The following is a 19,949-nucleotide window of genomic DNA, read 5'->3' as shown; positions in this document are numbered from 1 at the left end:
CATCCTTATCTTACTTAATGGTCACTTTCTCTTTGAAGTGCTTTCTTCTCCAGTCTTCTGGGACACTGTGCTACCTGATATTCCTCCCGCCCCCCCTCCCAGTCCCTCCTAAGAACTTATGTTTGCCTTTGGAATCCATGGCATATGATAGATCACATGCTATGCTATAAGGAAGGTGGACTCTTAGCAAAAGACACTGCAGATGTTTTTTTGTCAATGGTCTTCAGGTTCATCTTGGGATGACTAAGGTGGGAGATCAGTTTCACAGGTAAGGCCCACAGGGTGTGCGTGCTGTGTGTTCTGTGTGACTCGTTGGGTTAAGAGTTGTCTTCTTAATTATTCTGGCATTGATTGGTCTAAAAATTAATTTGCCTCTCCCATGCATTTCAAAAGCATCAGCAGGAAAAGATAAAGTCTATCTGGGATTTGACAATGATCATTCGTACTCCATGGAGAGAATAGTCCATGGATAGGAGATAGAGAATTGAATGTTGAGAAGTCTACTGCAACATAGAATAAAATGTATTTAGTATAACAGAATAAAATAGAAGGTGAATAAAACTACAAAATCTAAAAGATGCCCAAGAGATTATCTCACCTGGCAATGTGTCTGAGATGAAGGTTTTTCTGTGGCAAAATGGAAACTGTAAGAACAGTGGTATGTGTGAGTATGTTTGATGTTGGTATAAGTTTGCTGTCATAGACCTTGAAGAATCTGTCATGTATTTGGAGATTGTACACTTCCTACCTTTTGGATATTGTTTTCATTATGGCCTTCATGGCAAATGAAAAAGTGGGTTATCTTATGTAGATCTCTGATTATTTTTATAAAGCTATGTGAGGTACAAAACATTAGGAACTTGTGATATATCCTCTTGCATTTGTCGTGGAGGCTGGAGAGTGAGGAAGTGAATTGTCCCAAACCAAACAGCTAATTAGTAGTAGAACTTGGACACTTAAACTCTTTCCTGTCAGTATGTCTTTCTTCTGCTACTTTATTAAATCATAGTTAGCTGAAAGCGAGATGGCTGCCTTGCGGTGGCTTAGCTGCTGTACATTGTGAGAATCTGCTGTGATTGTGGAGTGGGTAGGAGTATCTGGACACTCTAAAAACTCTAAATTTCTTCTTTAAATGATAAAATTCATAAGTGAACTTGCTTCTCGGCATTCCTTCTTGACATGCTTAGATCATGCATGTTGGCCTTAACAGCTTTAACAGCAGCCATTGACAGAGTTCAGAAGCTGCCTGACATCACTCCAGTTTGTCCATCTGTAGTTTAACAGTTTCCTCTTTTACCGTAAGAGATTTAGGCCTGGGACACAATTCAGCCATTAGCCTGAATGGCAGGCAGTACAGCAAGAAGGGATTTAGTGGGATCGAGATCTTAATTTTAAACAGCTCTTGGTTGCAGTGCCCTAACACCCCAGACAAGACAACACTGGGTATCCTGCAGGCCCTGAGGGGTTTGTTGCAGGCCTAGAAATGTCAAAAGGAAGGGACCATGGCTAGAAGATCCATGGGTTTTAGGGCAAGCACCAAGAGCCGGCAGAAGGCTAGAAGCACAAGCAGGAAGGGGCAAACAAGGTGGAAAGTAGGAGGATATACCTTAAGTGTGAGCAGCACATTTAAGGAATCTATGCACAAAGCCTTGAGAATGTGTATGCAGGAGGTAAGGCCCCAGGGCACCTGGGTGGTGGAAACACAGTAGCAGCAGTTGGAATGACCTCACTGTCCAGCTTGGGTGACCGGAGGAATGAGGGGTGGGCGGCCAGGCACTTCCAGATAGGCTCTTGGTTTCTTAGGGCAATCTTGCTAGATGTGTACCTTATTTTTCTTTAAGACCATAACCCTGCTCCCCATTTATAGCTCACTCTTCTATAGAACTAGTTATTATACCAGATAAATGAACAGAGAGCTAATGGCTATTCAGAGCTCACTGAATTAAGTACTCTTCACTGGAAATTCCATCTGCCATTAGGTCCTCTCAGCTGATGATGGGCCTTTCTGCATATGCCTGATGTAATCAGGGACAAGATGTCCTCATAATGAAGCACATCACCCGCCCTTCCCCCACTCCTCCCACCCTTACTCCCCCTTGTCTCTCTGTTGTCTTACCCCCTCAAGTTCCCTCTCCAGCCTCCTTTGTCGTCTTCAGGGAGAGCCACCAGATGGAGCAGCAGCCCGAGACTTGTTATACATTGGGCCCCTGGATAGGCTTTTCATAAATAGTTACGTGCACGGGATGTCTTGGGGGCCAGTTTACAAGGGGACCAAACTGTGCCCTTAGTGGTTCTAAGTCTCCATGTGATGATGCCTCGCCACAAGGCTTAGAGGCGACTTGGGATAGAAGTCGGGGAGGGAGCTTACGATGTACATCTCAGCCCCATAACCACTCTAAGAGTGTACCTTGTATTCCCCTCCTATAGACACTGAAACAGAAAGCCAGGCAGGGAAACAAATGCAGAGAAGTTCAAGTACCACAAAACAAATTAAGTATCAAAGCTGGGATTAAAATCCAAGTCGGCCCAGCTTCAAAGAGTGTATTCTTTTCACTACCTCTTGATGCCCCCAGAAAATATAGTAAATTATCTCATTTATTTGCTCAAATAAATAAAATGTAATTGCACTCACTGCCTTTTTAGTTTTGATGCCATGGAAGAGTCTACATAAAAGGTCATTTTTTTTTTTTTTAAGCCGGCCTGAAATGGCAAGGACATTAAATTCCTTTGATCTTTATGCTCTACTTTTGTTTCTTCTGTCTTAGATGGAACCATGACTACTAACTTATTTTACATGGGGTATTTGGACCATGTGACTCTCTTAAAAATGGACTGGAAGCAGTATTTGAAAGTAAACTCCAAATCTGTGGGCACCCAGGATTTCAGCTGTATTAAAAAGAAACTGGAAGATGAGCTGTTTAGCTGTACCATGTAAGAGTTGTGAAATCTTTTTTGTTTTGATTAAAAAGTCCTATTACCTGAGGACTTCTGTTGGCAGCTTATGTAATATTAACTGTTCCTGTTTAATCAGGGCCTCATGAATACCAACTAGAATAGGGATAGATTAAGGTGAGGCAGGAAGCAAGGGACTGACAGATCCTAATGGGAACTGGGTTTGTACTTTTCCAAATTGGAGACCCGGGATTCCCTAGGTCCGGTGGGGAGATCAAGGGATCAGAACTCCAGAGGCTCCTCCCCCTTGTTTTTACAAATGACAGACCGTGGGGATTAAAAATTTTAAAAAGCCGGCAACTCATTTGGTAATGCGATATCATAACCTGACTTTTCCTTCTATTAGTAATGCCACATCAGGGGAACTCCGTGTCCCGTAAATCAATCATGGGGATAAATGCGGCAATTTGTTAATGAAAATACAAATGGAATTACTTCAGAAGCTGCCATGGATGTCAGTCATGCATATTGTTTGACTGGGCCGTTGGCATGGTGTTTGACACTCTGTGTCACTTGCACTTGTTAGGGGAATGCAAGCATTCGCTGGCAATTAAACCTGTGACTTTTGAATTTTGCTTCACGAAGTCTTTGTCAAGGTGGAATATGTCTGGAATCATGAGCTTTGATTGCCAGATATTGTGGGACAACCTCAGGGTGCTTTCAGGGGAAAAGAAAAAAAAAAAAAGAATGACCCTTCTCTTGCAGTCCCTTAATAATAAATACACTGACAGGCAGGCACTGAGCTCTCCCTGGCCCCAACCCTGGTTAACCATGTGATGATCATTATTCTTTTAATGTTTTACATTAATCTCCATGTTTTCTATTAGTGCTAGCTGCTGCTTATGTCTCTCAATGCCACAATCAGGGTATTTTTGATATCTTGTATTACCCTAATCGCCAAGAAGTATGCTCCAAACTGATTAATTCTGGAATGATTAAAACATCCTATGCAATTCATTTATTGTTGCTGCAGTTAATTGAATATTTGATGATTTAAAGGTACACTCATTATTTCCAAAGATATGTATTTATCTCCAGGCAGATGATCTGTGCGTGGTCTTTCTGTGGGTACATGGGGTGGCAGACTGCGCTGTCACATGCCAAGAGGGTAGGCACTTGGAAGGGCTCTCCATCAACGCCCCCACCTGCCCGCCGTGTGCCTGCCTTCCCTGGCCCTCAGAGGACCACATCTGTGCCCAGCACGAGAGGGTCATCTGGGGCCAGGCGGGAGAGCACAGGCTTGCCTCTGCCACGCGCAGCCTGCTCTCTGCTCTGGGAGGAGGGGGCAGAGAGGGGGATGGAAAGGCCGCTGCAGCTCTGAGTGGTTAACTTGCGCTTTGTGAATGCTCAAGGGTGGATTGAAAGAGAGGAGAAGGTGGCTCGGGAATTAAGCAGCAGCTCGGCAACTCAGGGGGCAGCAGTTCTAATCCCCGTGTCACCACTAGTTCTCTTAGTCTCCTTTCCCACCTGTCCGAGTGACTCCAGAAGTACTGCGAGAGGAGTGTGTGCATGTGTGTGTGTGTGTGCACGCGCGCACGTGCGCACACGTGTGTGTGTGTGTGTGTGTGTGTGTGTGTGAGAGAGAGAGAGAGGAGGGGGAGTGCCACTGGGCAAAATTCCTGGGCTGAGCCCCTGCCTCAGGGCAGCTGTCTTCAGTGTGCAGAGTGACTCCCCCCAAACCTGGAGTGCAGCTCCGCAGGGCATCTCAGAGACTGGAGTGGCCTCAGGTGGCTCCACCACTTTTCAGCCATGACAGATCCTTGGTCTCTCACTCCCATGTGGAATGAGGACTACAGTGGGGACCTCGGCAGCTGGGAGCTTCTGTCGGACATGACTCTGTCCGTGAACCTGGTAGGTACCCTCTCCCTGCCACCTGATCAGACCTCCTGTTCTGTATTGTCTATTTCCCGTGTAAATGTTTGTCTTCTCAGTTTGCATGGAGTCTCAAAGCCAGAAATTATGTTGTCTTCAGTGTCTTCAGACCCTCCCCGTTGGCACCATCCTGAGCACAGTGTGAGCTCAATCAGGATTTGTTGTCTAAAGAAATAAATGGGAGAACTGATGAATAGGCGGTCGGGTGGTAAATAACGATCCTATTACCCTTGTCATGACTACCTTACAATGTCTGTCCCGGTGGGTCTCTAATTGTTTGTTTTGCCATCCCATCCAGACATTTAACTCCCAGAGAAAGAGGCCAAGTCTCAGATCTGTTTGTATCACTGCCCCGCTGCAATGCCTAACACTATTCTAGGCGCAGAGGAAATGCTCCGCTGCTTAATTCAAAAGCACTTGCAGGGGGAGAAGCATTTGCTGCTCAAATGTAGCTGTCTTGCAATGGAAAAAGCTGTGGGGCAGGGCTAGAGAAGTTTGCAGGACTAGTGACTTCATGCCAATGCTGGATTCCGGGATTTTTTAAAAAGAAAAAAAATCTGAACACTCGGTGTGGACACAGACTTATTTGACTGCCCTTGTCAGCAGTCCTTCCCAAACCTGAGTGCTACTGACACCAAGAAGTCGTTATTAGATTTGCTGCAAAACCCCAGAGTTGACAACTCTTTCTATTTTGACAGCAGTTCCCCCATAAGGAAATAGATACTTTATAATATCAGGTGTAGGGATGATATTTGCAGGGGGAGAGAGTAAGTCAGTTCTTTCCTGGAAAAGATGAGAAAACTCAACTTAGTAATAAAGCAGTGAGGAGAACAACAGGACAAGGGGTACAAAGCACGTTTACATTACTTATATGCTGCTCACAGAAACCCTGTGAGATTTGAAAAGAGTGGGTATTAGTATGATGGCGATTTTATTTTATTCTACTTTATTTTACAGTTGGGAAAACTGGAACTCACAGGGGTAAAGTTACCAAGTCCTGTTCCCAAGTGGCTGGAACTCCCACCTAGTTCCTTATACACCCAGAAGCAAGTGTTCTTGTGGTGTCTGCACATTGCTTGTATGTTTTTCTCTGTGGTTGGAAAATTAACATTATGTTTTTTGTGTGGGAACAAAAAGAGCAAGGACCTTTTTCTGAGAGCGGGACATACATTTTTAGCCCAGGAGGCCCACACAGACAGAATGCAACAATGATATTGAAGATTTAATTCTGCTAGAATCATTTTGACCTTTGGCAAAGGTTATTTCTTAGAAGTTCAAGGACTGTCTTGGAAAATACAGTTACTAGAGCATTGAGCAATGGGATGAGGTTGTATCTGTGGTTAAAACTAATCCATTGAGTTCTGCAATACTGCAGGGCGTTAGACATCTGCCGGTGCATGTTCCACAAACACTCATTCTGCATGGAATGGTGGTATTTGATGATTGGGAAACAAACAAACAAAAATCACAAAAACTAAAAAGCCCAGAATTCAGTGGTCAAGAAAGTTGGGAACATGTGTTAAACAGTTAGATAGATGTCTTGGAGCCTTTAATTCGCACCATGGATTTGCACATAGGGGTTGGATGGCAGTAGTTCCCACACCTATCTGGACAGGGACTCTTTAACTTTGCACAACTAGTGGCTGTGAGATGGTCTTAGGGAGCGGTACACACAGTTTCAGTCCTACATGAACTATGTGATTCCTCCTATTTCCCTTTCTCTTGAGTGTACAGACTCCATGAGGGAGAAAGCTGTGTCTCCTTTTGCTTTTCATGGTACCCGCGCCTAGCATAAGGCTGGAGGCATAGTCCCCGGCCCTCAGAAAAGTTGTTGAATGAACGAATGTACTGTGCTAGGCCAAAGCATACCCATAGTTCCCTATTGCGGACCTGCATTTAAGGTCCTCTGGAAAGTAACGCCTGGCCCTCTTTTCCTGCCTTTCCTTCTACTGTTCTTTCTACCCAGTATTAGAATGTTACTGTGCTGGGAAAGAGTGACTATATGATTTATCATCCAAACTGGGACATTTGTGAGGGGGATCTGTGAGGGGAAAAAGGAGATACCGTTAATAATGACTCCAGGATAACAGGTGTAAACCGGAAGTGTATCGAATACTGGATAGTCCCTCCTTTATGGGGGACTCTTTCTCAGCCTGCCTCCCCCACAAAGGATTTTATGCTTCTGAATCAGGGACTTTTACATGAAGAAGGCACTGAAAAAAATGCAAGGTGAAATTAATACCACTACAGCAGTGACTTTAATGCTGAATTAAGATTTGCTGATGGTTATATCAGGTTTTCTTGCAAATTTGAGGGAGACTGGGGCCATATTCTATTTTCCATTTCCCTAAGTAGAGTTATGTTCATCCTTCAGTCTATTGGAGTACTAGGGGCTCATCACCTAATTGCCCCTGCGAGATATTTGGGATGTATAGTCTCTGTGACTGTGCTATCTTTAGAGGACTGACATTTCACCTTCTGAGGCAGTGATTTAAGGAGACCAAATGTTCTCCTTGCCAGAACTGGAGGGAAGCAGAAGTGACAAATTGCAGTCCTGGAGAGGGGGAGGGTATGAAGGAGAGAGAGAGATTTGGGGGATGCCTGCAACTCACACAGGTGATGTCACACCCGGCAGACCTTTCTTCGAGTGGTTGTCCCATGCCCACATCCCCCGCCAGTCACTGCCTTCAGTCTGGTGCCTTAGTTTGGTGCCGGCTTCTGGCTTTCACTGATTATAGAGTCCCTGGAGGATAAATCCATGTGCCAGACCTCCAGTGAGTCCTTGGGACATTTCTTCGAGTTGCTTGAATTTTGATTGATCAGGAAGATGTCACGCTGGGAAAGACAGCTCATGGGATTCACTTTGTATGTTTGTGAGATGCTCTCTCAGTGCCAAGGCATGCCTGCAATTTACACAGGAGTCTGAAACTTGGTGATTCAGATAAAAATTGCAGGCAACTGGTTAGACTCCTAAATTTAAAAAGAACTTATGTTTTTAAAATCTATGATTATGAATAATATATTAAACTGTGGCAAAGGGCCAAATGGGCCTTCAAGATGAGGAAGTCGAGCTCCTTCTTTGGATAGATGAGCAAAGTAAAGCCTGGGTGATGGGGAGGGTGGGGGGAAAACAGCCCAGCATCCCACAGAAAATCGGTGTCGGAACAAGCTACTCTCTTTCTGCACCTTGCACTATGGTCTTCCTGCTTCATTAAGGCAAAACAAAATTGGCCACTAGCAGATACTTTCAGCTTTGTACTTAACAGGGGAAAAACCCACATTGATAGCTCTATTTCCTTTCTTTACAGTTTTTCCTACCGTGTAAACTATGATAGAACAAGCTTCTCTGAGAGTAGCTAAATGAGGCTTAATTTCTGTTTGTTTATTTTATTTTAGGTAAGCCTTCCCAGTGATCCAAGCTGTGTTGAAGAAATCTTGCGGGTGAGTTTAAACCTTTATTCCTGTGCCTTTTAATAATGAAGCAATCTATCTGCTTCAGCTGTTTCAAGTAATTACTGTGCTGCTTCTGGGAGTATCCTGGTGGGGAATCCTCTCATTCCACTTCAAGACCCTTCTGCTTATACCTCCTGGCTCATTTCTCACTTATCCTCTCCCCATCCCTGGCCAAGCTAGTCTTGTCATCTCCCCAAGCTTTTGTTTCATCCTTGCACCTTTCCTGGTCTTTCTTTTGATTTTTTTAAAATTTATTTTTTATTTATTTTCAGCATAACAGTATCCATTATTTTTGCACCACACCCAGTGCTCCATGCAATCCGTGCCCTCTATAATACCCACCACCTGGTACCCCAACCTCCCACCCCTGTCCCTTCAAACACCTCAGATTGTTTTTCAGAGTCCATAGTCTCTCATGGTTCACCTCCCCTTCCAATTTACCCCAACTCCCTTCTCCTCTCTAACTCCCCATGTCCTCCATGCTATTTGTTATGCTCCACAAATAAGTGAAACCATATGATAATTGACTCTCTCTGCTTGACTTAGTTCACTCAGCATAATCTCTTCCAGTCCTGTCCATGTTGCTACAAAAGTTGGGTATTCATCCTTTCTGATGGAGGCATCATACTCCATAGTGTATATGGACCACATCTTTTTCATCCATTCGTCCATTGAAGGGCATCTTGGTTCTTTTCACAGTTTGGCGACTGTGGCCATTGCTGCTATAAACATTGGGGTCCAGATGGCCCTTCTTTTCACGACATCTGTATCAAGTGTACCCAAGAGTGCACTTGCAGGGTCATAGGGAAGCTCTATTTTTAATTTCTTGAGGAATCTCCACACTGTTCTCCAAAGAGGCTACACCAACTTGCATTCCCACCAACAGTGTTAGAGGGTTCCCCTTTCTCCACATCCCCTCCAACACATGTTGTTTTCTGTCTTGCTAATTTTGGCCATTCTAACTGGTGTAAGGTGGTATCTCAATGTGGTTTTAATTTGAATCTCCCTGGTGGCTAGTGATGAACACTTTTTCATGTGTCTGATAGCCATTTGTATGTCTTCATTGGAGAAGTGTCTGTTCATATCTTCTGCCCATTTTTTGATAGGATTGTCTGTTTTGTGTGTGTTGAGTTTGAGGAGTTCTTTATAGATCCTGGATATCAACCTTTTGACTGTACTGTCATTTGCAAATATCTTCTCCTATTCCATGGGTTGCATCTTTGTTTTCTTGACTGTTTCCTTTGCTGTGCAGAAGCTTTTGATTTTGATAAAGTTCTTTTGGGACTCCCCTCTTTTGTTAGTATTCTCCCCCTCTTCAAGCAGCCTACCCTAAATCTTGGGCTTTCTGCTCTCTGGAATCTCAAGCCTCAACTTCACTGCTGCCTCCCTTGCCAACACGGGTTGAAGAAGGTTGTGGGGGTTACAGACTTGTTTCATCCTTGCACAAGGATGAGGGGACAAGATGTGGGAGGGTGGAGGGCAGTGAGGAGGAGAGACTTGAGAGAAGGTAAGCTGTATGACCTGTTCCCAACGGGAGGGAATGTGTACGTAAGAGTGACAAGAGGTGGCAGTGACCTCTCCAAGAGCAGTGCTTAAACCAAAGGCAATACCAGAGCCTAGCCTGGAAAATGGGTCTCCCATCTCTAGCTGTTAGCACCATAAGGCAAGGCAATGTGGCACGTGAAGAACAGGAGTCATGGCACTGAGTCCCAGGGCCAGCCCTGCTGTTTGTCACTCTGCAGTTTGGACAGAGAACTCCATCTTTCAGAATCTCCATTCCTTGTCTGTGAAACAGGATGATAATACCTGTTCTAATTCCCTTTGAAACCACCAAGAGGTAGAGATGCTCATTATTATGATAAATGATGATCAGTGTGGCCATGAAAAAAGCACACAGTCTTGCCCCCTAGGGAAAAGAATAACCTGTGTGCCATTGAGAAATCTGCCCCCCATCCCCCCACTTACCAATGTGAGGAACTTTCCCCACTTCTTCCTGAGACTCCCCGTGCTGTGTTACCTTCTGTGACAGCACAGCCCAAGGAAAAATAAAGAGGACAGAGTTGTTTATTGTCAAGTTCACCTGGCCTCCAGTTTTACCTTTCGGGGATATGCGTGCCGCACTTTCAGCCTATGAGCACTGTTACCCACAAGATGATACTCTGATCAGAGATGAAAGTATCCGAATTGGGGATATACTGTTTTTACAAAAAGATCTATTTATTTTAGGAAGAGACAGAGAGAACACGAGAAAGGGGAGGCAGAAAGGGAGAGGGAGAATTTCAAGCCCATTCAGGCTGAGCACAGAGCCTGACATGGAGCTTGAACTCATGACCCTGAGAACACAACATGAGCTGAAACCAAGAAGCAGACACCTAACTAACTGAGGCATGCAGGTGCCCCTCTATGCTACTTTTGGAAGAGCTCAGGAATCCCTCTGTCATCTTTCCTGGGGCCTAAGGGTTGGAGTGGAGGGTGGGCAACTGTTGAGAAATCCACTGGCGTGCTCCACCTGGGGACCACAGCTGCCTGTTCCTTCCATTGTGTGGAGATGGTCAGATCAACAAGAGACACAAAATGCTTGCTCATGTGTGTGTTGGCTGCATTCCTGGAAGAAATGTAACACGGCAAGAAATCTCTTCCTCTCTCCCAAATGAAATCAATGGTCTTTTCTTAATTCCCAAAGAATGTGGTTCCCATTTCAAAACTTTCACCTAATTGGTCGCAATTGGAATCTCTTCTTAAGAGCGGCCTGGCCCTGGGGTATATGGGGCTCCCACGCTGCCCCACTGCCCAAGTGAGGAGAGCCTGGTGAGCACCTGGCAGAGGCTGGGGGCCCCTGTCTGCTAGAGGAGCCACTTAGAGAAACAACAGAATGTCACTTCAACAGGAAAGAAAAGAAGCAGGTTGCCTTAATAAGCTCGTAAAAGCTAGCACCCTTTGAGGAGGTAACAAAAGTCCTTCTGTTCTTGAAAGAGAATCTAGGGAAATGTCTTTTTTTTTTTTTTTTTTTGAAGGCTGTAGATTGTATAGAATCCCGGGTATTTTTCAACAGCATCATTAATGAGTTGGCTTTCCTTCATTGAAGAATGACTGACATGTCTCATGCTTAGAATAAAAATAAGCATTCCAAAGTTTATGTCCTAAATTTTATGAGTAATTCTTAAATTTGTATAGCCCACATTGTGTGGCACAACAGGTTCGTGGTCATGTTTGTTTGAGGGCTGTGGAGCCCAGCGGATAGTTCCACAGCTCTCTGTGTGGCCGTGCTCCCCAACTGCCTCCTCCCTGGTGGGTATGGGCCCGGGGGGGGGGGGCTTTTCCCTTCCTTTCCCCTCCACCTCTCTCTGACACCATCAGCGTTTTTCAGATCAGCCAAGAGCAAGGGCACATTCTGCCTCATTGAAGCGTAGCTGTGGGGAGGAAGGGGTTCTGGCCCTGGAGTAGGAAGCCCTGGGTCCCTCACTTTCTAACTGTGTGGCTTCTCGATCTCTCCGTGCAGCAAACAGGGGTTAATAACTCACCCTCCCACCATACGACCCACCTGCAGTGAGAGAATCATTAAAGTGTGCGCACGGTTTGCGCGGGGAACATGGAGAGCTCAGTCTCAACTTCCCCACCTCACTGATCTCCCCCCTTTTTGCCCTCCACAGCCCAGCAGGCTAAGCATGCAAACTCACTTCATCTCCCCTGGGGACAGACTTCTTTTATAAACCGACCACAACAGAACTGGTCTCACCCCTCTCTCAGTCCCTCAGTCCCCAGGCAATGGAAATACTTTTCCCTAATGCATTTTATTTTTGCCTCCTTTTCCAAAATGCTGTTCCAATTCAAACTGGTTGGCTTTCTTTGTGCTCCTGCTTCTCATAGCATCTTAACCCACCTCCTCTGGTCTTCCAGGGCTAACTTGACTGATAGGGTGACCATATTTTTCTGTGGCACATGACTGCCTTTGAAAACACTTGAACCACATTATGTTATTTTAATAAGAGGAAACATGGGGTAGTCCCTATTTTTTTTTCAGGAAAGTAAGGCCCAGAGAGGTTATAAATGACCTGCAACGTGGGTGAAGCTAGGTTGCGGTGGAAGCAGAAAAGGAACTTGGTCTGCATTTTACTATGCCAAACCAGCCACCACCCTCTCACAACCCTCTGGATTAAAAAGAAACAAAACAAAACAAAAAAACTGCCCCAGATGCTGGCTGACTTAGTCCTACCCACTCTAAGAATCCCACCAAAGCAATGGAATTTGAGCAGGCATCAGGAGTTAATTCTTTCTTCCTAACATTCTGAATATATTCGAATATCACCTCAAATAATAAAATAATAACAATGGCACATAACTGCCACTAATAAAAAAATAAGAGCAATGTGCCATTTCCAGGCAGAACACTTGAGAACACTAGGTTGCGTACATCTTGCGACAGTCCTAAAACTCTGCATCTTGAGTCTGTGATAGCGCAGCCCAAGGAAAAATAAAGAGGACAGAGTTGTTTATTGTCAAATTCACCTGGCCAGCAATTTTACCTGTTGGGGGTATGCATGCCGCATTTTCAGCCTGTGAGTGTTGTTACCCACAAGATGATACTCTGATCAGAGATGAAAGTATCCGAATTGGGGATATACTGGCCAATTTTTACAAAAAGATCTATTTATTTTAGAAAGAGACAGAGAGAACACGAGAAAGGGGAGGCAGAAAGGGAGAGGGAGAATTTCAAGCCCACTCAGGCTGAGCACAGAGCCTGACATGGGGCTTGAACTCATGACCCTGAGAACACAACATGAGCTGAAACCAAGAAGCAGACACCCAACTAACTGAGGCATGCAGGTGCCCCTCTATGCTACTTTTGGAAGAGCTCAGGAATCCCTCTGTCATCTTTCCTGGGGCCTAAGGGTTGGAGTGGAGGGTGGGCAACTGTTGAGAAATCCACTGGCGTGCTCCACCTGGGGACCGCAGCTGCCTGTTCCTTATGTACACTAGGTCGCGTACACCTTGCTACAGTTCCAAAACTCTGCATCTTGAGTCCCATTTTGCAAAACAAATACCTCACTATGCATTTGGCCCTTGTTGAAGCACTCTAGTCCATTCTGCCTTCCCCAACTGTGGTCTCCCTTATGACTAGTATCATGATGGCATCCGCTACCCATTCCTTCCAGCTGCTGTTGTTTCCCTGATTCGTACAAATCCAGTTATGCCAAAACAATTTCAAGTCATCTTTCAAACAGACCAGAAACCACCAACCCACAGCACCTCTCCTCCAACTGCCCTTCTGCCATAAAACATGCTGTGTAGATCCACTTGTCTTCACTACTTGTCAAGTACATTGTTGCCTAGTCTAACATTTTGCAAATCAGAAACATCAAGGTGGGTTCCTGGGTGGTTCAGTGAGTTAAGCCTCTGCCTTCAGCTCAGTTCATGATCTCAGGGTCCTGGGATCAAGTCCTGCAAGAGCTTCCCCCTCTTTCTCTGCCTGCCTCTCTGCCTGTTTGTGATCTCCTCTCTCTCTCTCTCTCATTCTGTCAAATAATAAATAAAATCTTAAAAAAAAAAAAAGATAAACATCAAGGTGACGATGGTCCCAGACTGTGCACCTGCTTTGGTCAATGCACCATTTGCTCTTTCAACTCAAGCTACCCTCAAGTCCAAACAGAAATGAAAACTAACAATAACTCTGGTGGTGTTCTGCAGTTACAATTCATCTATCAGATAAGGGACTCTGAAGCTGCTCATATGTAATAATATGGGCCGCAGCAGCTTCTCTCCTGAGCTCCGCGGGGTTTGATGGGTCCTCAAGTAATCATTTCTGGAAGAGTTCAGCCAAGGAGAGCTGCATGCACTAAATGCTACTAGCTGAGGATGGATGTTCAGTGATTATTTGCTTGGCAGTGGTATGATTTATTTGTTCCTCGCAAGAATTTACTTAAAAATATCAACAAACTATCAATTAAGTCCTTTCTTGAGTCAAAAATGCAGATAGAGCATGTCTCTTAGCCCTGACACTGAACAGATTGTGTTTCCTAGCAAAGTACCTTCAGTAGTTGATAGTTTCATAGTCTAACATCTGTAAGCGTAATTCACTGTTTATGGGGAATGCTGAATTTGCTAAGATTTACGGAATTTGATTTGATAAACTGTATAATCTTACAGATCTCTCCCTGCCATATGGATCAGGTTGGTAAACATCGACATGGGTACCTCTTTTGGATGACGGCATGATCTGTGTTTACAGCATTCTAAATTAGGGCAATTCCACATATTAGGTCTGTGTTTGGGTGTACAGTTTTAGCATGGAGAGATCTTACCAAATAATTATAGGACGACTGTGCACAGTACTTGCTATTTTTTTTTTTTTTTACTTTTAAAAGGGGAAACAAATGAAGAAGCCCATCTTAAGAATGAAAAAAAAAAATGGATCAGAGAACAAAATTGGTCAATTATCTCTGAAAGGAAATTTGATTATATTATCATAACTATGCACCATAATCAAGCACCTTTCAGTTGAATTTCTTTGATAAATTTAACCAATAATTAGGCAATTGATTTTATATCCTGTCAAATTAATGTATAAATAATGTTCAAATTGGAATCATGCAAACTATTTTCTGTATGGCAGTCTTAAATACTAGTCCTTCCAGAATGTTTCAAAAAGCATCTATCCTATTCTGGTGTGGACTTTTAAAATTATAGTTTCTTGAAATAGTAATGTAGTGTTCCATCCAAGAAAGACAACAATTGCTAAATATAATTTAGACTATAATTAATGTTAACATTGATGGAGTCAAATAAATGAACTAACTACTGATTGCACCCTCTGCTATTCTGATGACTAGCTCTTACCAAATGACATTGGGGAATATGTAAATTTGTCAGCAGGTGAAAATGTCCTTGACTGGGTAAATTATGTGGAGTATTACCTTTTCTGAAGCTAATTCAAAGCACTAATGGACTTAATACGTAGCATGCATATGTGAGGTGAGCAATTCATGGGAGCAAATTAGCCCATAAGAGATATTAGCCATTATTTGCCTCCCAGTAATCATTCTCTCTTTTCTCAAACACAAACCAACCCAGAAGAAAGATGCTAAATTTAATTATAACAACTATTATGTGAACAGTGTATGTAAGCCATCCAGTATGCTTCCAAATGCACTTAGAGCCTGTCAAGCAGTTTAAATATTTTCATGTGGAATCTAGGGGTTTGCAGCCAGTGTCTGATGTGAATTTTAAATGGTTATACAGACGTCATTGGGAGAATGAGTAACGTGAGTAATGAGGTGACTGGCCCAGTGATTCATGGGAACCTGTCAAATGTGGGACATGTCAGGGAAGAGATGATGTCAAATACCAGCAACTTAGCAACTCAGCATTTAGCTGTCCAGGGAGTGAACAAGAGTAGCCCCTTTAAAGTCACCAAGTCAATATATGAGTCCCTGAATTTTGTAGGTGTGCTATATAAAAAGAAGTCTGTTTTCTGACAACCTGTTTCCTTCTGTGAATATGGTGATTTATTATTTTCTATTGAACTGAATGAAAGCAGGTGAGAATTTAAGCCATGTGTAGAATTTACACCTGCTTTCTGTATCTTGGGTGTACAGAGAGGGTAATGAAATAGTGTATTGGTTTGCCAAAAAGCAGGCTAGGCTTATCTGAAAGAACTAATAGCTTCCAACTGTTGTTTGAGAACCAACCTCATTGTCCCACTGTGCTAGTGGGATTGGATTGGAAAAAAAAAAATGTAATGCCAGGAGGTTGGCCGTTGCACTTGCATCTGTATAGATGTAAGATAAGTGTCTCTGGAAAATACATTGAGAATGAAGCCTCCCAGATTCCATTTGGTAGGCATCTTCAGTTTTGAAATGAAAGAATAGAACAAAGCTCACACCTTCTCCTGTTAATTGAAAAAAGCCTCATGGGGAATGAGGAAAAAAATGTGAACCCCACAACTGGTCTAACCAGAAGACATACATAAGCCTAAGTCATAATTTATTCTGTGAAGGTCAGACAGGAAAGAATCCAAAGGATGGTTCCCATGGTCATGGCTCTAGAGCACAGCTGATGATTCATTGCTTTTAGGATAAGTAACACAGGGGCACCTGGGAGGCTCAGTAGGTTAAGCATCCAACACTTGACTTTGGCTCAGATCATGATCTCAGGGTCCTGGGATGGAGACCCACATTGGGCTCCCTGCTCAGTAGAGAGTCTGCTTGTCTCCCTCTCCCTCTGCCTCTCCCCCTGCTGTGCTCTCTTGCCCTGAGATAAATAAATAAATCTTTTAAAAAAAGAGTAAGTGACATACCATGAAAAGCAAAACCAATATGGAAATAAGGGGGGCTGAGCATGAAGTTTTGTAACTGGAGCTTCGTTGGACTTAGTCTGGAACATACAGATCTTAAGAAGTGGGAAAGGCAGTATTGAATGAGAAGTGACATAATTAATCCACATTTGTGGAAAGCACTTTGCTACTGAGGCAGCGTGGCAGATTGAGATGCTACCTTATGAGCAGCCTGTAGGCCTGATGTCTCTTGATAAGACATAAATAAAGGCCAAAGGCTTTGAACGTACACATGGGTGTTGAGAAGAGAGCTCTTCTTGTAAACCTGGTGATTCACAGACCTGTACCCCTGGGGATAAAAATATATGTTTATAAAAAATAAAAAATTAAAAAAAAAAAAAGAAGAGAGCTCTTGCTTGTCTGGGATGGAACCACAGCCTCCACTACCACAGAAAGATCCTACAAACAACTCTTGTCCAGGAAGAACTTCTGTCACTAGAAAAAGTAGTAATAATAAAAAAAGAACCACTCAAGAGCTATGCAAAAATACCAAGAGAAAAACAAAGAAGAAAAGGAAAAAATGTATAAAAAATGTTGTTAGGGAACAAATCAAAACTATGACCATCACAGTAGCAGGAATTATTAAAAAAATGAAGCAATTTTCATCAAGATCAAAAGCTTCTGCTCAGCAAAGGAAACAGTCAACAAAACAAAGAGGCAATCCACAGAATGGGAGAAGATATTTGCAAATGACAGTACAGACAAAGGGTTGATATCCAGGATCTATAAAGAACACCTCAAACTCAACACACACAAAACAGACAATCCTATCAAAAAATGGGAAGAAGATATGAACAGACACTTCTCCAATGAAGACGTACAAATGGCTATCAGACACATGAAAAAGTGTTCATCATCACTAGCCACCAGGGAGATTCAAATTAAAACCACATTGAGATATCACCTTACACCAGTTAGAATGGCCAAAATTAGCAAGACAGGAAACAACATGTGTTGGAGGGGATGTGGAGAAAGGGGAACCCTCTAACACTGTTGGTGGGAATGCAAGTTGGTGTAGCCTCTTTGGAGAACAGTATGGAGATTCCTCAAAAAATTAAAAATAGAACTTCCCTATGACCCTGAAATTGCACTCCTGGGTATTTACCCCAAAGATACAGATGTCGTGAAAAGAAGGGCCATCTGTACCCCAATGTTTATAGCAGCAATGGCCACGGTCGCCAAACTGTGGAAAGAACCAAGATGCCCTTCAATGGACGAATGGATGAGGAAGATGTGGTCCATATACACTATGGAGTATGATGCCTCCATCAGAAAGGATGAATACCCAACTTTTGTAGCAACATGGACAGGACTGGAAGAGATTATGCTGAGTGAGCTAAGTCAAGCAGAGAGAGTCAATTATCATATGGTTTCACTTATTTGTGGAGCATAACAAATAGCATGGAGGACAAGGGGAGATGGAGAGAAGAAGGGAGTTGAGGGAAATTGGAAGGGGAGGTGAACCATGAGAGACTATGGACTCTTAAAAAACAATCTGAGGGGTTTGAAGGGGCGTGGGTGGGAGGTTGGGGGAACCAGGTGGTGGGTATTAGGAAGGGAACATATTGCATGGAGCACTGGGTGTGGTGCGAAAACAATGAATACTGTTATGCTGAAAAGAAATTTTAAAAAATTAAATTAAAATATTAATGAAAAAAAAACAAAAAATGAAGCAATTTTATCTAAAAGAATAAAAAAAAAAACCCCAAGAGCCAAGGCAGTGATACAAGAGCCTAAAGATACTATTTTATTAAAAGTAGATAAATCAAGAGCTGCAAGGAAATGAATTACAGACAGAAAATCATTAGAATTAGCACGTTTAAGATCTGTTTTTATTTTCCAAGATAAATGAGTAATAGCAATCAATCATTTGTTAACCTCAGCAAGGGAGGAAAAAAGGAAAAAGCACAAATACATAAAGGAAGGAATAATAAAGAGTAATAACTTTTCAGATACAGAAGAAATACAAATAACTGTTAGTGACAATTTACTCACCTAGACACAAATAAATATGAGAACCTAGATGAGACCGACAATTTTTCCAGTGAAATATAATTGACTCAGACTGTCTCCAGAAGATAGAAAATCTAAACAGGCTTTTCACCATCAATGCAATGAAGAGGAATCCCACTCATTCATGAAATCATCAGTCCTAGGCAGGGTTTCATAGGGAATTTAAACCAAACCATGGAGGAATAATACAGCTCAATGGTTTCAGAACATGGAACCAGAAGGAAATATTGCAAAGTATTTTTTTAGAAGAGTCAAATTAGCACATAATATTGATGCCAACATCTGACAAAAACAGCATACAAAACAGAAAATTACAGAGTAACATCACTTGTGAATATTGATGCAAATCTCCTCAATGAAATGCTAATGGAATCAGACAGAACTTTAAAGGATATGCACCATGACCAAGTGGGTTTTATTCCAGGAAAGTAAAGCTGGTTCAATATTAAGAAATCCAGGTATATAATGCTTTTTATGGATAGGATAAGAAAGAAAAATCTACATGATCATCTTCATCGATGCTGAATTATACTTGACAATACTCAACACTTACTCTAGATAAAGTAGAAATAGATGGAAACACCCTAAATGTGGTAAAATGTATCAATTTCAACCCAAAAGCTAGTATAACATTTCACAGAGGAATTCTAAAAGCGTTCCCATTGTAGTTGAGAAATCAGACTAAATGTTCTTTATCACCATTATTATTTAATATTGTCCTGGAGGTGAGCCAAGGCAATTAAATATGCTAAATAAATAATAGGTATTAAAATAGGAGAGAATGTGTAATATGATTATTATTTGTAGATTATATATGTGTGTGTATAATGTTTTCCTGAAATCCCCAAAAGAATTAACCAAAAGCACTATTACAAATGATACAACACTTCAGCACTATTTCAGTGTGCAGAATAAATATATTGAAACAGTATTTATATGTAAGCGACCAATTGTAAGATAAAATGGGCCAACAGGCTCCATTTATATCTTATGAATTCATTTAACAAGAAATGTGCCAGAAGCTATATGAACACACTAAGTCACTACGAGATACATCAAAGAACATTTTAAAAAAATGGAAAGGTGTATTATTATTTTTGGATAGGAAGGATGATATGGCTAACATTTCTGTTCTCCTCCAGTTGATCTTGGATTCTTACCTCACACCACATAATACTATTATTTCTAGGTACATTAAAGATTAAAAATGTAAAATATTAGAAGTAAATGTGGGAACATTTCAGAATTCTTTATTTCCAGCCCAAGTCTCCTGATGAGCCAATGGAGTTGGTGGTAGTCAGAAGAAAGTAGAGTTTTGAGGAAATTGGAA

At 42.5% G+C, this 19,949-nt stretch overlaps 1 protein-coding gene across 4 annotated transcripts in view; it reads left to right on the top strand.

Moving 5' to 3' along the window:
* The window catches only part of AFF2 (ALF transcription elongation factor 2), a 462,610-nt gene that overhangs the window by 284,462 nt on the left and 158,199 nt on the right, over positions 1-19,949 (top strand). For all 4 annotated transcript variants that reach the window (XM_082716439.1, XM_082716438.1, XM_082716436.1 and 1 more), the window contains exon 4: positions 8,221-8,265. In XM_082716439.1, the coding sequence (XP_082572565.1) occupies positions 8,221-8,265 (45 nt within the window). The remainder of the gene's footprint in view (positions 1-8,220; positions 8,266-19,949) is intronic.

The sequence above is a fragment of the Mustela nivalis genome (assembly GCF_964662115.1).
Source record: "Mustela nivalis genome assembly, chromosome: X".
Lineage (NCBI taxonomy): Eukaryota > Metazoa > Chordata > Mammalia > Carnivora > Mustelidae > Mustela > Mustela nivalis.
This window is presented reverse-complemented; position numbering and strand designations above follow the sequence as displayed.